The sequence below is a fragment of the Pygocentrus nattereri genome, chromosome 12 (assembly GCF_015220715.1).
Source record: "Pygocentrus nattereri isolate fPygNat1 chromosome 12, fPygNat1.pri, whole genome shotgun sequence".
NCBI lineage: Eukaryota > Metazoa > Chordata > Actinopteri > Characiformes > Serrasalmidae > Pygocentrus > Pygocentrus nattereri.
In genome coordinates this window covers 33768673-33783672 of record NC_051222.1, presented here as the reverse complement: position 1 = coordinate 33783672, position 15000 = coordinate 33768673, and the positions used below count along the sequence as shown (strand labels likewise).

Sequence of the window (15000 nt, the reverse complement as noted above, 5' to 3'; positions counted from 1 at the left end):
GTGTTGGAAACGTTCCTCAGAGATTTTGGTCCATATTGATATGATGGCGTCACGCAGTTGCTGCAGATTTGTCGGCTGCACATCTATGATGCGAATCTCCCGTTCCACCACGTCCAAAAGGGGCTCTATTGGATTGAGATCTGGTGACTGTGGAGGCCACTGGAGTCCAGTGAACTCATTGCCATGTTCAAGAAACCAGTTTAAGATGACATGGTGCATTATCCTGCTGGAAGTAGCCATCAGAAGATGGGTACCCTGTGGTCATAAAGGGATGGACATGGTCAGCAACAATATTCAGATAGGCTGCAGTATTTAAACTATGCTCAGTTGGTACTAAGGGGCCCAAAGTGTGGCAAGAAAATGTCCCCCACACCATCAGACCACCACCACCAGCCTGAACCGCTGATACAGTGCAGGATGGATCCGTGCTTTCATGTTGTTTACGCTGAATTCTGACCCGACCATCTGAATGTCGCAGCTGAAATCGAGACTCTTCAGACCAGGCAACATTTTTCAATCTTCTATTGTTCAATTTCTGTGAGCCTGTGCGAATTGCAGTTTCCTGTTCTTAGCTGGGGCGGCACGGTGGCGTGGTGGGTAGCGCTGTCGCCTCACAGCGAGGAGGGCCTGGGTTTGATTCCCCGGCCGGGCGGCCAGGGTCCTCTCTGTGTGGAGTTTGCATGTTCTCCCCGTGTCTGCGTGGGTTTCCTCCGGGTTCTCCGGTTTCCTCCCACAGTCCAAAGACATGCAGTCAGGCCAATTGGACATGCTAAATTACCCCTAGGTGTGAGTGTGTGAGTGACTGTCTGTGTCTGTGTGTCTGCCCTGCGATGGACTGGCGACCTGTCCAGGGTGTATCCTGCCTTCCGCCCGAAGACTGCTGGGATAGGCTCCAGCATCCCCCCGCGACCCTGACGGAGAAGCGGCTTAGAAAATGGATGGATGGATGGATGTTCTTAGCTGACAGGAGTGGCACCCGTTGTGGTCTTCTGCTACTGTAGCCCATCTTCTTCAAGGTTCGACGTGTTGTGTGTTCAGAGACGGTGTTCTGGATTCCTTGGTTGTAACAAGTGGTTATTTGAGTTACTGCTGCCTTTCTATCATCTGGAACCAGTCTGCCCATTCTCCTCTGACCTCTCACATCAACAAGGCATTTTCGTCCACACAACTGACCGCTCACTGGATATTTCCTCTTTTTCTGACCGTTCTCTGTAAACACTAGAGATGGTTGTGCGTGAAAATCCCAGCAGATCAGCAGTTTCTGAAATACTCAGACCAGCCCGTCTGGCACCAACAACCACGCCACGTTCAAAGCCCCTTAAATCGCCTTTCTTCCCCGTTCTGATGCTCGGTCTGCACTTCAGCAAGTCGTCTTGACCACCTCTACACGCCTAAATGCAGTGAGCTGCGGCCGTGTGATTGGCTGATTAGCTATTTTTGTTAACAAGCAACTGAACAGGTACCTAATAAAGTGGCCGGTGAGAGTATATATGTATACACACACACACACACATATATATGTGTATATATATATATGTTTATATACACAGTTTTATCAGTCTCACAGTTTCGACACACTATATCCACAAGGTTTATTTGATTGTATGAACAGCCTGAGTAACGGTAACTGTAACTATAAATCTCATCATTTTAATTCCATTAAAAGACATCATTAGAACCGATTGGGTACTCACCCGACTGCTTCACCTTAACACGTCTAATGGAAGCTCTTCAGACATCCAAGCCATCAAGCCGTTAGCCCTGGCTATCTCTGTCAAAGCGTTAGTCAAATTACACACATTCACACACACTTTGCACACTGAGACCTGAATTTGCATATCTAAACGAGTCATACAACTCCTCACAGGAGCTGAGAACAGATGAGCTAAGACAAAGAAGTGAACAGAAACAGTAAAAATGTGCAAAAGAGAAAGCGAACAGAGCAAGTGATGATGAAAGAATGGAGCAATGGCTGGATGGATCACCCTGCTAGCAGTTTTTCTGTCCTCAACAGGTAAAATGCCTGGTTTTAAACCAATTACACTTCATTTATGTGTAAAGTTAACTCCCTTATTTACCAGCTGCCATTCTGACCGGTATGTTTCAGTCAGTAACACTAAAGCTGCTAATAATTAAAGCAAATAGCCAGTAACTAGCCTTTTGAAAATTATATCAGATAGCTGTTTGTATCCATTCGTAGCCAGCCATGTTAGTATGAGTGTTTAAGTTGTTTTTCAGACTCATTATTATTATTATTATTATTATTATTATGAATGTTATTCATTCAATGATGAATTATTATGAATATTATGAATTCAAGAATGTTGAATTTACTAGGTACTATGAAACTGTGGGTTATATTGCTCTGTAATATTGTAATATTTGTGGTGTTCCACATGGCTGTGTAATAGGCCCTTTTTAAATTGCATTTCATTTTCTTGCCATGTCATACTAGAGGTTTGTTATAGTGTGTTTGTTACTGTGTATATATGCAGTATTCTGAGGGTGTGAATGTGTGTGTGTGTGTGTGTGTGTGTGTGTGTGTGTGTGTGTGTGTGTGTGTGTGTGTGTGTGCGTGTCAGTGTGCTGTGCAAATTCAGATATGATCTCTGTGGTCAGCAATATAACACGCTTCTCCTCGGCCTGGGTTAGACCTGTAAAAGACTGGAGTTCTCCGCTCAGCCTTTATCTGGACCTGCATGTCCTCAAAATTCTTGATGTGGTGAGTTCACTCACACACACTCTCACAGTAGTGTGTACTGGAGCGTGAGGAGCTTCTAAGTGCTTCTGTATGAGTGAATGTGAACCCTAATGCCACATTTACGTTTTACATTTATGGCATTTGGCAGACGTTTTTATCCAGAGCGACTTACAATTTGATCATTTTACACACGTAGGTGAAGGTGGTGTTAGGAGTCTTGCCCAAGGACTCTTATTGGTATAGTGTAGGGTGCTTGCCCTGGTGGGGGATTGAACCCCAGTGTAGAAGGGAGAGGTGTTAACCACTGCACTATCCAACAACCTCATCACTGCCACTAAATGTTGATGTTTTTATCAAACTAGGGGTATTTGGACCATGCACAAGGGCAAAACAAGGCATTACTTTGCATGAGTTATGATTCCTTTGTTTCAGAATGAAAAGGAAGAAACAGTCAAACTTCACATTCGTCTAAGTCAGGTAGATTCCTGCAGTATAAATACAAATAATTATTTTTTTTATTATTATTTTATTCATGCATTACATCTTTACCTTCCCGAACTATGTATGCAGAGATGGAGGGATGAGTTTGTGTCATGGGATCCCTCATGGTATGGAGGTCTGTCAAACTTTACTGTGCCAGCCTCCAGAATCTGGACCCCTGATATCACCATTAGAGAGGCGTAAGTCTATACTTCTGCCATATCAGGGGGATAATCTCTGACCTCACAGTGAGTTTATTTGAATCAAGCATCTTTATGATTTTTTTTCAGGAAGTGATTAAATCTTAAATTTCTCCACAATTCCATTTAATTTGTTTTAATATACTTCAGATACACTGAAAACACAAATGTGACTGAAAAATACACCACTTATAATTTTTTTAATTGAATTTTTTATTTTCCAAATAATTTGAAGATATATGACTGAATACTTCTGAAACTGATTATAATAAATTATAACAACCACAACATTCAGATCGATGCGTACTGTACAAAATGGAAAATGTTATGTATTTTTATCAATCTCTTTTTTTTTTAAGTTGCAGATAACTTTTAGAAAGTTATGGGTAGCTACAGATAACATGGGTAATATTCTTGCAGAATTGGTGGGGTTCCACAGGGCTTAGTAATGGGCTCCTTTTCAATGTAGGTTTCTTTCATTTCTGATTCTAATTCTGTTACAAAATATGCATTTTTATGTGTCATTGCACAGTATTGCAATTCACCGGCAGTACTCAGACGGCTACGCATGTATAGAGTGGACGGGTTGGGTTAACAAGGTGGAGGATATAATACTGACTCTGCACTGTGATCTGGCCATGCTCCTGTTTCCATTTGACCAGCAAAAGTGCAACATTACCCTTTACCCTCAGCTGCACACAGGTAAACACGTTCACATGGAATCTGGATTAGAGATGAACTTCAAATTGAGAATTAGGTTAGTTGCATTGCACCACATATTAAGGGTCAAGGATGGACATCAAGACTCATCAAGACCAAGATGGATGTGTTGACCTATTTTCACTTTGAAAATCACTTTGACCCAAACTTTGCATATGACTGTAAGTGGTCCATAAGCACATGTCATGCCCACCAAGGCACCTGCACACAGTCCTGTATGAGGTAGGATAAGGACTCCACTGCTGTCAGCAGTATGGGCCATGCTGCTGGCACTAATGTCATGTCAAGCCTGATATCTTTTTGTTTATTGCAGAGCAGGATGTGTTATTGTATGTGGACACCAGGAGGCGCTCTGAGTTTGACAGGAAAGGTCATGGTGAATGGGACTTAATGGAGGTTAAAGTTTATACTTACAGTCAGAAACAGTACTCACATCTCAGCTTTCAGGTACCCACTACATACACCAGACCTCATAAATAAAATGTCTTATTTTATTCAATAATAACCATTTCAGGGGGACGAATGGGCACGTTTTTAAATGACACATTGTATACCGTAATTATATATTGCTAGTATTTCTATGTATTTTTTGTAATACATTATAATTACTTAATGATAGTTTTTCTATTTCTATTTCTTTCTATAGTTCATTTATTAATGAAAACAGTGACTATAAACGTTTAAACAGTACTCCTCCCCCTCTCTTTGCTCCACAGGTGGAGTTGGGCCGGTACAGTCTGTTCTATGTGTTGAATCTGATGGTACCCAGTGCGATGGTGATGCTCATTGATGTTGCAGCCTTTGCAGTGCCGGTGAACTGCGCTGAGCGAATCCCGTTCAAGGTCACTCTGCTTTTCGGCTACACCGTATTCCTAGTCCTCATCACCGACATACTGCCACCATTCAGAGACACCACACCTGTGCTGGGTAAGGGGCATAGTTGTGGGGGTAATTGGGTGGGTGAATGTATATGGGTGACTGTGTGAGTAAGGAAATATACACAATTTGATGATTGTTCTTTGTGCTTTTAGCTATATATCTCAAAGTTTACATTTGGCCAAAATCCAAATCACAGTTTCACCCAGAATGTAGTCGATGCCGGGACTTAGAGCGATCGAGCCTCCACCCCGAGTCCCGGATGTGGGGTTACGCTACAACTAATTAATTCTAAGGTTTTAGTGCTAAATTTATTCTGTTCTCCGATGCAAAAAGGGTAATAAAGTCAAAAGATTAAAAAGTTTTCTTGCAAAAATAAAGAAAATGAAAAACCAAACTTCAGCCGATGGTTCTTTTGAAGAAGAGGAAAAGGCCTTCTTCATTTAATGAGCTTCAGTGACATGATGGCTCCCGGTCAGCCACAATGCAAAGACACAATATAATACACCCTGTTTTATATTGGGTTTGGGGTGAGCTCATTACCCCTCCCTGGGGTGATTTCATATGTCCTTGGGCATATATTTAGTTTCTATTATGTCTGAATTTCCAGAGATTTTTGGTAACCATCATAACTTAAGATGTAGGTTTTTTTATATAATTCTCTATATTGGGCCATCTTGACCTCGAGCTGGGCGCCTTCCTCATTATTTAAGATTTATGGCCCGTTCCTACTCGCTCCTTATCTAGTATCTTCATTAAAGGCTAGCTTGCTTTCCCTGAGCAGGCAGTATTTTCCTAGGACAGGTGTTCGCTTATCTATAAAAGACCCCTGTCACATAAAGCCCTGTCTGTCTGGGCCCGGAGCAGAAATTCTCTCCATATATGGAAACGTTAGGCCTGTTCTTCCACTTCATAGACCTGTCTGCCTCAGTTAAATGCTTACAGCATTCGTTTTTAATAATGTCTGAGTAAATGATTGTTACAAAGCTCTTATTAATGATGACTCAAGGACATATTTCATCAGAAACCCCAACACTGACCAGCCAAGACTTTGTTGGCGTCTGATGTTTGCTTCTTTAGTGTTATACTTCAGCTGTGAGGCTAATGCTGAAAATAAGTAATGGGATGGTGGCTTACGGCCACCGATAAGCATTGTGCTACCTGCTGGCTTGCCTCAAGCCATGTTGAGCTGTTATTTAATCTCAAATGGACTTGCTTGTGGTTTCTGGCCCTGTATGATATATTGTTATCTGGACAAAAGTATATTAGCATAGCTAAAACCAGTAGCCATCTTGAAGCCTGAATTAAGGACATACCTTTGCCTGTGAGCTACAAGCATTTCTTAATAACCTTCCATTACCTGTTAGCTGCATTCACCTCTTGCAAACCTAGTCTAAGAAAACGTCAAACACTAAATAAGTTTGATTTTGGGCTGAACCAGGACTCTAAACTGTTTCTCAGGTGTTTACCTGGTGGTGTGCCTCATACTGCTGTGTGTTAGCATGGGGGAAAGTGTGTTGCTTCTGACGCTTGGACAACCAGATTCACATACACACACCACTCCACTGGAGAAGATCATACAGAGAGTGTCTCCACAGCTCCTGAAGACAGATGGCCCTACTGAGCACCTCCGTGCATACAGGCGGCATGTCAGTAGAGGTACTCCATGCTGGCTGGGTAAAGTCATTGTATTTTGTAGGCTAAATGCTGGTGTAAACCTTCAGTAGAGTAAAGCACGACTGTAGAAGGAACAATATAGCTAATTTCAGATCGCCGTGAACTATACGTGAAGCTGAACTATGATTACAAACAAGTCTTAGGTTGGCATGAATGGGTAACATTGGACATTCTAATACAATCTGTCTAATGTCAAACCCATTTTCTTAGTACTAATACTAGTTATACTAATACTATAGTTATTATTATTATTACTAGTTTGAGATAACTTCACAAAGACATAGTAAAACAGATGTTTATAAGCAGGCAAACGGGTGATGGCACTCAGTCCTCAGTGGACTGGGATCTGCTGGGTGGTGAATGATTGGTTGGTGGAGTCACATGACAAACTGAAGGTTCTTGGGAATTGGAGTTTGTAATGAAGTGTGAATCCATCTAAGAACTGGGAAGCATGAAATTCTTCAGACTAGCTCAAAAGATTCTTGTTACACTTTACTATATATCTGTGTATTTACACAACACTGAAAACATATGTCCTGAAAAGTTATTGTTTATATCACCTACTTTATTCTCCATCTCCTGTAGGTCTGAGGAGGTCATTTGCTCTGAGGCATGGCAGGGTGGGGCCAGGGCTGTGTGGGCGGGGCTGTGTGATTGACAGGTTGAAGGAGGAGTTAGAAGATGTTAGTGAGGAGTTGAGGAAGCTGAACTGGGTGAACGCTCAGCGCAGCTCCAGACTCCACCTGATGGAGGCTCTGGACCGGTTCTGCTTCAAGCTCTACATCTCCACTCTGGCTGTGTTTGCACTCTCTCTGACACTACTGTGGACTCTGAACAGATGATTGAAGAAGACCTGACCACATACGTTGGGCCTGCATGGCTGGCTGGGATTCAAAGGTCTAAAACAGACTGTTATTAAAAGGGACTGACCCTGGAACGCCATGTTCCATATAGAAGTTAGACCAAGATTTCTGTCTTTTGACATAAAGGCAATCCAACATTACCACTAATGACTTTAATCAATGGAGAAGTTTCTTTGATATCTAGCATGGGCCCCTCTGTGATCCCGGATGAGCCCCTATGCTCGCCTTTGTATTGTTCTTGTGTAGTCTAGCCTGTCATAGTCAGGATTTCAGGACTTTCTGTTGTAGTTGTTATTAGTGCAAGCATCCTATGGGGAACAATACATTTATTTACTTTTTATTTTTATTTTCTTTGCCTTCATACCATGCAGGTTTCCTTCCTAGTCATTCCTAGCCACAATCCTCCATCATTCCTGCAGTTTTAAGATTGATTTTCTTTACGTGTCTTTAATGTATATTTATGGCAAATTTATTATGTAAATTTACAGCAAAGTTGCTTCCCAAAACTTTCAAATAATTCTATTGTTGTTTTCCCACCAGCTTACTATAGTATAATTCAGAATCCAGTCAGAAGTAGCAAGTAAACTTTTAGTGATTATTTTGGGGGGAGGTTTTTTATTGGCTATTGGTTTTTGTTGGTTTAATTTTATCGCCTTAATTTATGCAAAAGGAATCAACGACTCTTCTGGATTTCACATAAATATGAATAGTAAACACATTAACAGGATTGCATGCATGATATATGATTTGACAAATGACTGGTTATTAAGGTAGATGTGTGAACTGCACTCTAAAGCAAGTAAAGCAACTATCATAATAAATGATTTCCAGCCGATTCCTCTTTGTCAAGTTCAGTGATCAAAATTCGTCACAGAACAAACTTTTAGACGTGCATGCCTACATGTCTAGATGACTGAGTCGCTGCTGTGGTAGAGCGATAAAGAGCATTGTAGGCCTATTCTTTGATATTTCAATACTTTAAACCTCAGTATTATAGGGGACATCAAGATTTTAAAGGCTTGATCTTTATCTGGTCCAGACAGTTAACTTGACAATCTTCAATGCATAGCCAAACCGGCATGATAACACGAGTGAAGTGGTAGGAGTCCCAAAATAAGTAACTATCCAAGGTGGTTGCTAAGGTGCTGCTAAGGCATTGATAGGTTATGCAAGATAGTTGCTAAGGAGTAGATGGGCTGCTAGAAGTGCGAGAAGTGCACCACTCCCATTTAGACTCAACAAACCTGCAAAGTTGTGTAGTTCTAGCTCAAAAACTATGAAAGTGGTACAAAAACCTATAAAAATAATAAGATAATGAAGAACAGTTTGATGAGCATTAACAACACTGGCCAGTGACTAGCAAGCACAGCTTTGAACAGATGAGCACAAATATAATGAGCATTGTTTACATAAATTGTCTTCGCTTAAAAATTCACTTTACTTAAGTTTTACTTTTTAAACATCAGCTTCAATTTAAAAGAAATCCACAGGATCTTTTAAGAAGCAACATTGAAAAAGGTACAAAATCATTTGAAGTCTTGTTTTCACATTGAGTCAATGTAAATGTCTAAGGACCGAATGCTTGATTGTTTTTTTTTTTTTTTACTTTAGGATTGCAATGGTCAATGGAATATTCATCACTAAAGTAGTTTTTCCAGTTAAGTTACACTATATTGCCAAAAGTATTCGCTTCACTCACATATGAAGTTGAGTAACATCCCATTCTTAATCCATAGGGTTTAATATCATGTCGGCCCACCCTCTGCGGCTATAACAGCTTCAATTCTTCTGGTAAGGCTTTCCACAATGTTCGGGAGCGTGTTTATGGGAATTTTTAATTCTTCCAGAAGCACATTGGTGTGGTCAGACTGATGTTGGTTGAGAAGGCCTGGCTCGCAGTCTCCGCTCTAATTCATCCCAGAGGTGTTCTATGGGGCTGAGGTAAGGACTCTGTGCAGGCCAGTCAAGCTCTTCCACACCAAACTCACTCATCCATGTCTTGTTGGAACAGGATGGGGCCGTCCTCACACTGTTCCCACAAAGTTGGGAGCATGAAATTGTCCAAAATCTCTTGGTCTGCTGAGATGGTCTTGGAGTCCAACTCCTGAAAAACAACCCCACTCCATAATCTCCCCTCCACCAAACTTTACACTTGGCACAGTGCAGTAAGACAAGTACCGTCTCCTGGCAACCACCAAACCCACTCATCCATCGGACTGCCAGATGGAGAAGCGTGATTGGTCACTCCAGAGAACACGTCTCCACTGCTCTAGAGTCCAGTGCTGGTGCTTTACACAACTGCATTCCATGCTTTGCATTGCGCTTGGTGATGTACGGCTTGGAATATTTAGTAGTGAGGAGATTTCATGACTGGACTTCCTGCACAGGTGGCGTCCGATCACGGTACCACGCTGGAATTCACTGAGCTCCTGAGAGCGACCCATTCTTTCACTAATGTCTGTAGAAGCAGTCTGCAGGCCTAGGGGCTCGGCTTTATACACCTGTGGCCATGGAAGTGATTGCAACACCTGAATTCAATTATTTGGATGGGTGAGTGAAAACATTTGGCAATGTAGTGTACATGGGAAGTTGCAGGAAAACAGGAAGATTTCCACATTCTAGTCAAGGCATAGAGTGCTGAGGTCATTGTTATCCTATCTCAGGCATCTTTTTCCACATTTGACAAGAATTAAATTGAGCCTTGATTTTTATACAAGGAATGGAGCCCTGCTGATGACATCCCATATAAATAAAAATAATATGTGCCCACACCTTATTAACGCATGGAATCAAGATCCTAATGTGTGGCAATGACTATTAAGGTGTGGGAATGAGATAATTAAGTAAATTAAGTGCTGTGAGCTCTTACTCTGATTTCTTTCAGATTTCTCAGCGCTGTGAACTCTTCCTCTGATTTCTTTCAGATTTCTCAGTGCTGTGAACTCTTACTCTGATTTCTTTCAGATTTCTCAGCACTGTGAGCTCTTACTCTGATTTCTTTCAGATTTCTCAGTGTTGTGAACTCTTACTCTGATTTCTTTCAGATTTCTCAGTGCTGTGAACTCTTACTCTGATTTCTTTCAGATTTCTCAGTGCTGTGAACTCTTACTCTGATTTCTCTCAGATTTCTCAGTGCTGTGAACTCTTACTCTGATTTCTTTCAGATTTCTCAGTGCTGTGAACTCTTACTCTGATTTCTTTCAGATTTCTCAGTGCTGTGAACTCTTACTCTGATTTCTTTCAGATTTCTCAGCGCTGTGAACTCTTACTCTGATTTCTTTCAGATTTCTCAGCGCTGTGAGCTCTTACTCTGATTTCTTTCAGATTTCTCAGTGCTGTGAGCTCTTACTCTGATTTCTTTCAGATTTCTCAGCGCTGTGAACTCTTACTCTGATTTCTTTCAGATTTCTCAGTGCTGTGAACTCTTACTCTGATTTCTTTCAGATTTCTCAGCGCTGTGAGCTCTTACTCTGATTTCTTTCACATTTCTCAGCGCTGTGAACTCTTACTCTGATTTCTTTCAGATTTCTCAGTGCTGTGAGCTCTTACTCTGATTTCTTTCAGATTTCTCAGTGCTGTGAACTCTTACTCTGATTTCTTTCAGATTTCTCAGTGCTGTGAGCTCTTACTCTGATTTCTTTCAGATTTCTCAGTGCTGTGAACTCTTACTCTGATTTCTTTCTGATTTCTCAGTGCTGTGAGCTCTTACTCTGATTTCTTTCAGATTTCTCAGTGCTGTGAACTCTTACTCTGATTTCTTTCAGATTTCTCAGTGCTGTGAGCTCTTACTCTGATTTCTTTCAGATTTCTCAGTGCTGTGAGCTCTTACTCTGATTTCTTTCAGATTTCTCAGTGCTGTGAACTCTTACTCTGATTTCTTTCAGATTTCTCAGCGCTGTGAGCTCTTACTCTGATTTCTTTCAGATTTCTCAGCGCTGTGAACTCTTACTCTGATTTCTTTCAGATTTCTCAGCGCTGTGAACTCTTACTCTGATTTCTTTCAGATTTCTCAGTGCTGTGAACTCTTACTCTGATTTCTTTCAGATTTCTCAGTGCTGTGAACTCTTACTCTGATTTCTTTCAGATTTCTCAGTGCTGTGAACTCTTACTCTGATTTCTTTCAGATTTCTCAGGGCTGTGAACTCTTACTCTGATTTCTTTCAGATTTCTCAGCGCTGTGAACTCTTACTCTGGTTTCTTTCAGATTTCTCAGCGCTGTGAACTCTTACTCTGATTTCTTTCAGATTTCTCAGTGCTGTGAGCTCTTACTCTGATTTCTTTCAGATTTCTCAGGGCTGTGAACTCTTACTCTGATTTCTTTCAGATTTCTCAGTGCTGTGAACTCTTACTCTGATTTCTTTCAGATTTCTCAGTGCTGTGAACTCTTACTCTGATTTCTTTCAGATTTCTCAGTGCTGTGAGCTCTTACTCTGATTTCTTTCAGATTTCTCAGCGCTGTGAGCTCTTACTCTGATTTCTTTCAGATTTCTCAGCGCTGTGAGCTCTTACTCTGATTTCTTTCAGATTTCTCAGCGCTGTGAGCTCTTACTCTGATTTCTTTCAGATTTCTCAGCACTGTGAGCTCTTACTCTGATTTCTTTCAGATTTCTCAGCGCTGTGAACTCTTACTCTGATTTCTTTCAGATTTCTCAGCGCTGTGAACTCTTACTCTGATTTCTTTCAGATTTCTCAGTGCTGTGAGCTCTTACTCTGATTTCTTTCAGATTTCTCAGTGCTGTGAGCTCTTACTCTGATTTCTTTCAGATTTCTCAGTGCTGTGAACTCTTACTCTGATTTCTTTCAGATTTCTCAGTGCTGTGAGCTCTTACTCTGATTTCTTTCAGATTTCTCAGTGCTGTGAACTCTTACTCTGATTTCTTTCAGATTTCTCAGCGCTGTGAACTCTTACTCTGATTTCTTTCAGATTTCTCAGTGCTGTGAACTCTTACTCTGATTTCTTTCAGATTTCTCAGCGCTGTGAGCTCTTACTCTGATTTCTTTCAGATTTCTCAGCGCTGTGAACTCTTACTCTGATTTCTTTCAGATTTCTCAGCGCTGTGAACTCTTACTCTGATTTCTTTCAGATTTCTCAGTGCTGTGAACTCTTACTCTGATTTCTTTCAGATTTCTCAGTGCTGTGAACTCTTACTCTGATTTCTTTCAGATTTCTCAGTGCTGTGAACTCTTACTCTGATTTCTTTCAGATTTCTCAGTGCTGTGAGCTCTTACTCTGATTTCTTTCAGATTTCTCAGCGCTGTGAGCTCTTACTCTGATTTCTTTCAGATTTCTCAGCGCTGTGAGCTCTTACTCTGATTTCTTTCAGATTTCTCAGCGCTGTGAGCTCTTACTCTGATTTCTTTCAGATTTCTCAGCACTGTGAGCTCTTACTCTGATTTCTTTCAGATTTCTCAGCGCTGTGAACTCTTACTCTGATTTCTTTCAGATTTCTCAGCGCTGTGAACTCTTACTCTGATTTCTTTCAGATTTCTCAGTGCTGTGAACTCTTACTCTGATTTCTTTCAGATTTCTCAGTGCTGTGAACTCTTACTCTGATTTCTCTCAGATTTCTCAGCGCTGTGAGCTCTTACTCTGATTTCTTTCAGATTTCTCAGCGCTGTGAGCTCTTACTCTGATTTCTTTCAGATTTCTCAGCGCTGTGAGCTCTTACTCTGATTTCTCTCAGATTTCTCAGCGCTGTGAGCTCTTACTCTGATTTCTTTCAGATTTCTCAGTGCTGTGAACTCTTACTCTGATTTCTTTCAGATTTCTCAGCGCTGTGAACTCTTACTCTGATTTCTTTCAGATTTCTCAGCGCTGTGAGCTCTTACTCTGATTTCTTTCATATTTCTCAGTGCTGTGAACTCTTACTCTGATTTCTCTCAGATTTCTCAGTGCATGTAAACTAAACAGATGGCGGTAGCAGAAAACAAAACAAGCAGCAGAGTGACATGGAAACCAAATATATGCTTGATGGAATGAAGAGTTTAAATACGTTATTAATGATATTCAATTTGTCACTCTCATTTTAAAATCTTGTATCTGCACAATGGTAACTTTACAGCAGAAGAAAAAAAAAACATTTTTAGCTTTGAAGTTAAATTCATGGATTTTTTTATTTTTATTTTCCTTAGTAATTTTGGAGCAACAGCTCATGATTTCCCTCTCTGCACAAGATGAAAACAAACAAACAAAAAAAAAATCACGTATTCCTGCTCATGCTGCAGTCTAAAACACCAGTACAGAAACATCAGCAAAGTCCTGGATCAGTAAAGTGTAGACCATTTTGTTGTAAAGGACTGACGACCAGAGCGGACATTCTTGCGTTGCTCCATCAATGTCTAGTTGGTGATTTCCCCCATCTCCCATTCCCCCCTTTTAGTGTTTGAACCGCAGTTGCCATGGAGATAGCATCTTGTTACAACATCATTGGGATCATTTCAATTGTACCCTGAATGTTCATCTGGTGTACAGCCTTCCCAGAAGAGCAGAGGCTGATACTGCAGTAAAGGACAAGCTCTGTGTTAATACCCGTCATATCTGCACATCTTCACTGCTGTCAGAAAAAAAACGCAAATTCACAGGACAAGAAAAACTTTCTTAACTTTTAATGGAAGTAAAGGGATAAGATATATATATCCATCCATCCATCCATCCATCCATCCATCCATCCATCTTCTAAGCCGCTTCTCATCTCTCATCCCATCTCACTCTCTCTCACTCTCTCTCTCTCTCTTTCTCTATCTTTCTCTCTCTCTCTCTCACACTCTCTCTCTCTCTCTCACTCTCTCTCTCTTTCTCTCTCTCTCTTTCTCTCTCTCTCTCTCTCACTCTCTCTCTCTCTCTCTCTCTCTTTCTCTCTCTCTCTCTCTCACTCTCTCTCTCTCTCTCTCTCTCTCTCACTCTCTCTCTCTCTCTCACTCTCTCTCTCTCTCTCTCTCTCTCTCACTCTTTCTTTCTCTTTCTCTCTCTCTCTCTCTCTCTCTCTCACACTCTTTCTTTCTCTTTCTCTCTCTCTCTCTCTCACTCTTTCTTTCTCTTTCTCTCTCTCTACACACACACACACACACACACACACACACATATATATATATATATATATATATATATATATATATACCTACTCTACTTTCAATGTAAGTGAATGGAACCAGACGTCTTTCCACGTCTTTCTGTCCGTTCATCATGAAATTCACAGACAACGTAAAGAACACCACGTATTTTCAAATCATGTCAAAAATTGACAAGAATGACAAAAATGGAGATACAAGGTTTTGTTCCGGCAGCAGCGATAAGCTGGTCATATATGAAAAGGAATCATAAGCCATGTTATCGCCATAGCAACTGCACAGAAGGTAGCACCGTTCTTCAGGAATTCGTTAGTAAAGCACCCGTCCCAGTCCGTTCTATTTAAACGGCGCTCTGCATTGAAATCTGCAGCAACGTCACCGTGTTTATTGTCCACATCGGCGGCAGGAACGGGTT

At 41.0% G+C, this 15000-nt stretch overlaps 2 protein-coding genes across 3 annotated transcripts in view; one reads left to right on the top strand and one right to left on the bottom strand.

Annotated features, from left to right (window-relative positions):
* Window positions 1–1798, bottom strand: part of LOC108411209 (5-hydroxytryptamine receptor 3A-like) — an 8100-nt gene extending 6302 nt beyond the window's left edge. For both annotated transcript variants that reach the window (XM_037543841.1, XM_037543843.1), the window contains exon 1: window positions 1695–1798. The gene's annotated coding sequence lies outside the window, so the exon portion shown is untranslated. The remainder of the gene's footprint in view (window positions 1–1694) is intronic.
* An 866-nt stretch (window positions 1799–2664) lies between these two features.
* Window positions 2665–8352, top strand: LOC108411208 (5-hydroxytryptamine receptor 3A-like). Its single transcript, XM_017682667.2, has 8 exons — window positions 2665–2722; window positions 3134–3178; window positions 3272–3381; window positions 3914–4083; window positions 4415–4548; window positions 4818–5028; window positions 6439–6636; window positions 7240–8352. Exons 4-8 carry the CDS (start codon window positions 4020–4022, stop codon window positions 7494–7496), a joined length of 864 nt encoding a protein of 287 aa, XP_017538156.2. The 5' UTR covers window positions 2665–2722; window positions 3134–3178; window positions 3272–3381; window positions 3914–4019; the 3' UTR covers window positions 7497–8352.
* Window positions 8353–15000: the final 6648 nt, after the last annotated feature.

Excerpts from the sequence above, each read along its gene's own strand:
- LOC108411208 (XM_017682667.2), top strand. The coding sequence starts at position 4,020 with ATGCTCCTGTTTCCATTTGACCAGCAAAAGTGCAACATTACCCTTTAC. Across the intron at positions 4,084-4,414 it reads TTACCCTCAGCTGCACACAG|AGCAGGATGTGTTATTGTAT; the intron begins GTAAACACGTTC and ends TGTTTATTGCAG. Across the intron at positions 6,637-7,239 it reads CAGGCGGCATGTCAGTAGAG|GTCTGAGGAGGTCATTTGCT; the intron begins GTACTCCATGCT and ends CATCTCCTGTAG.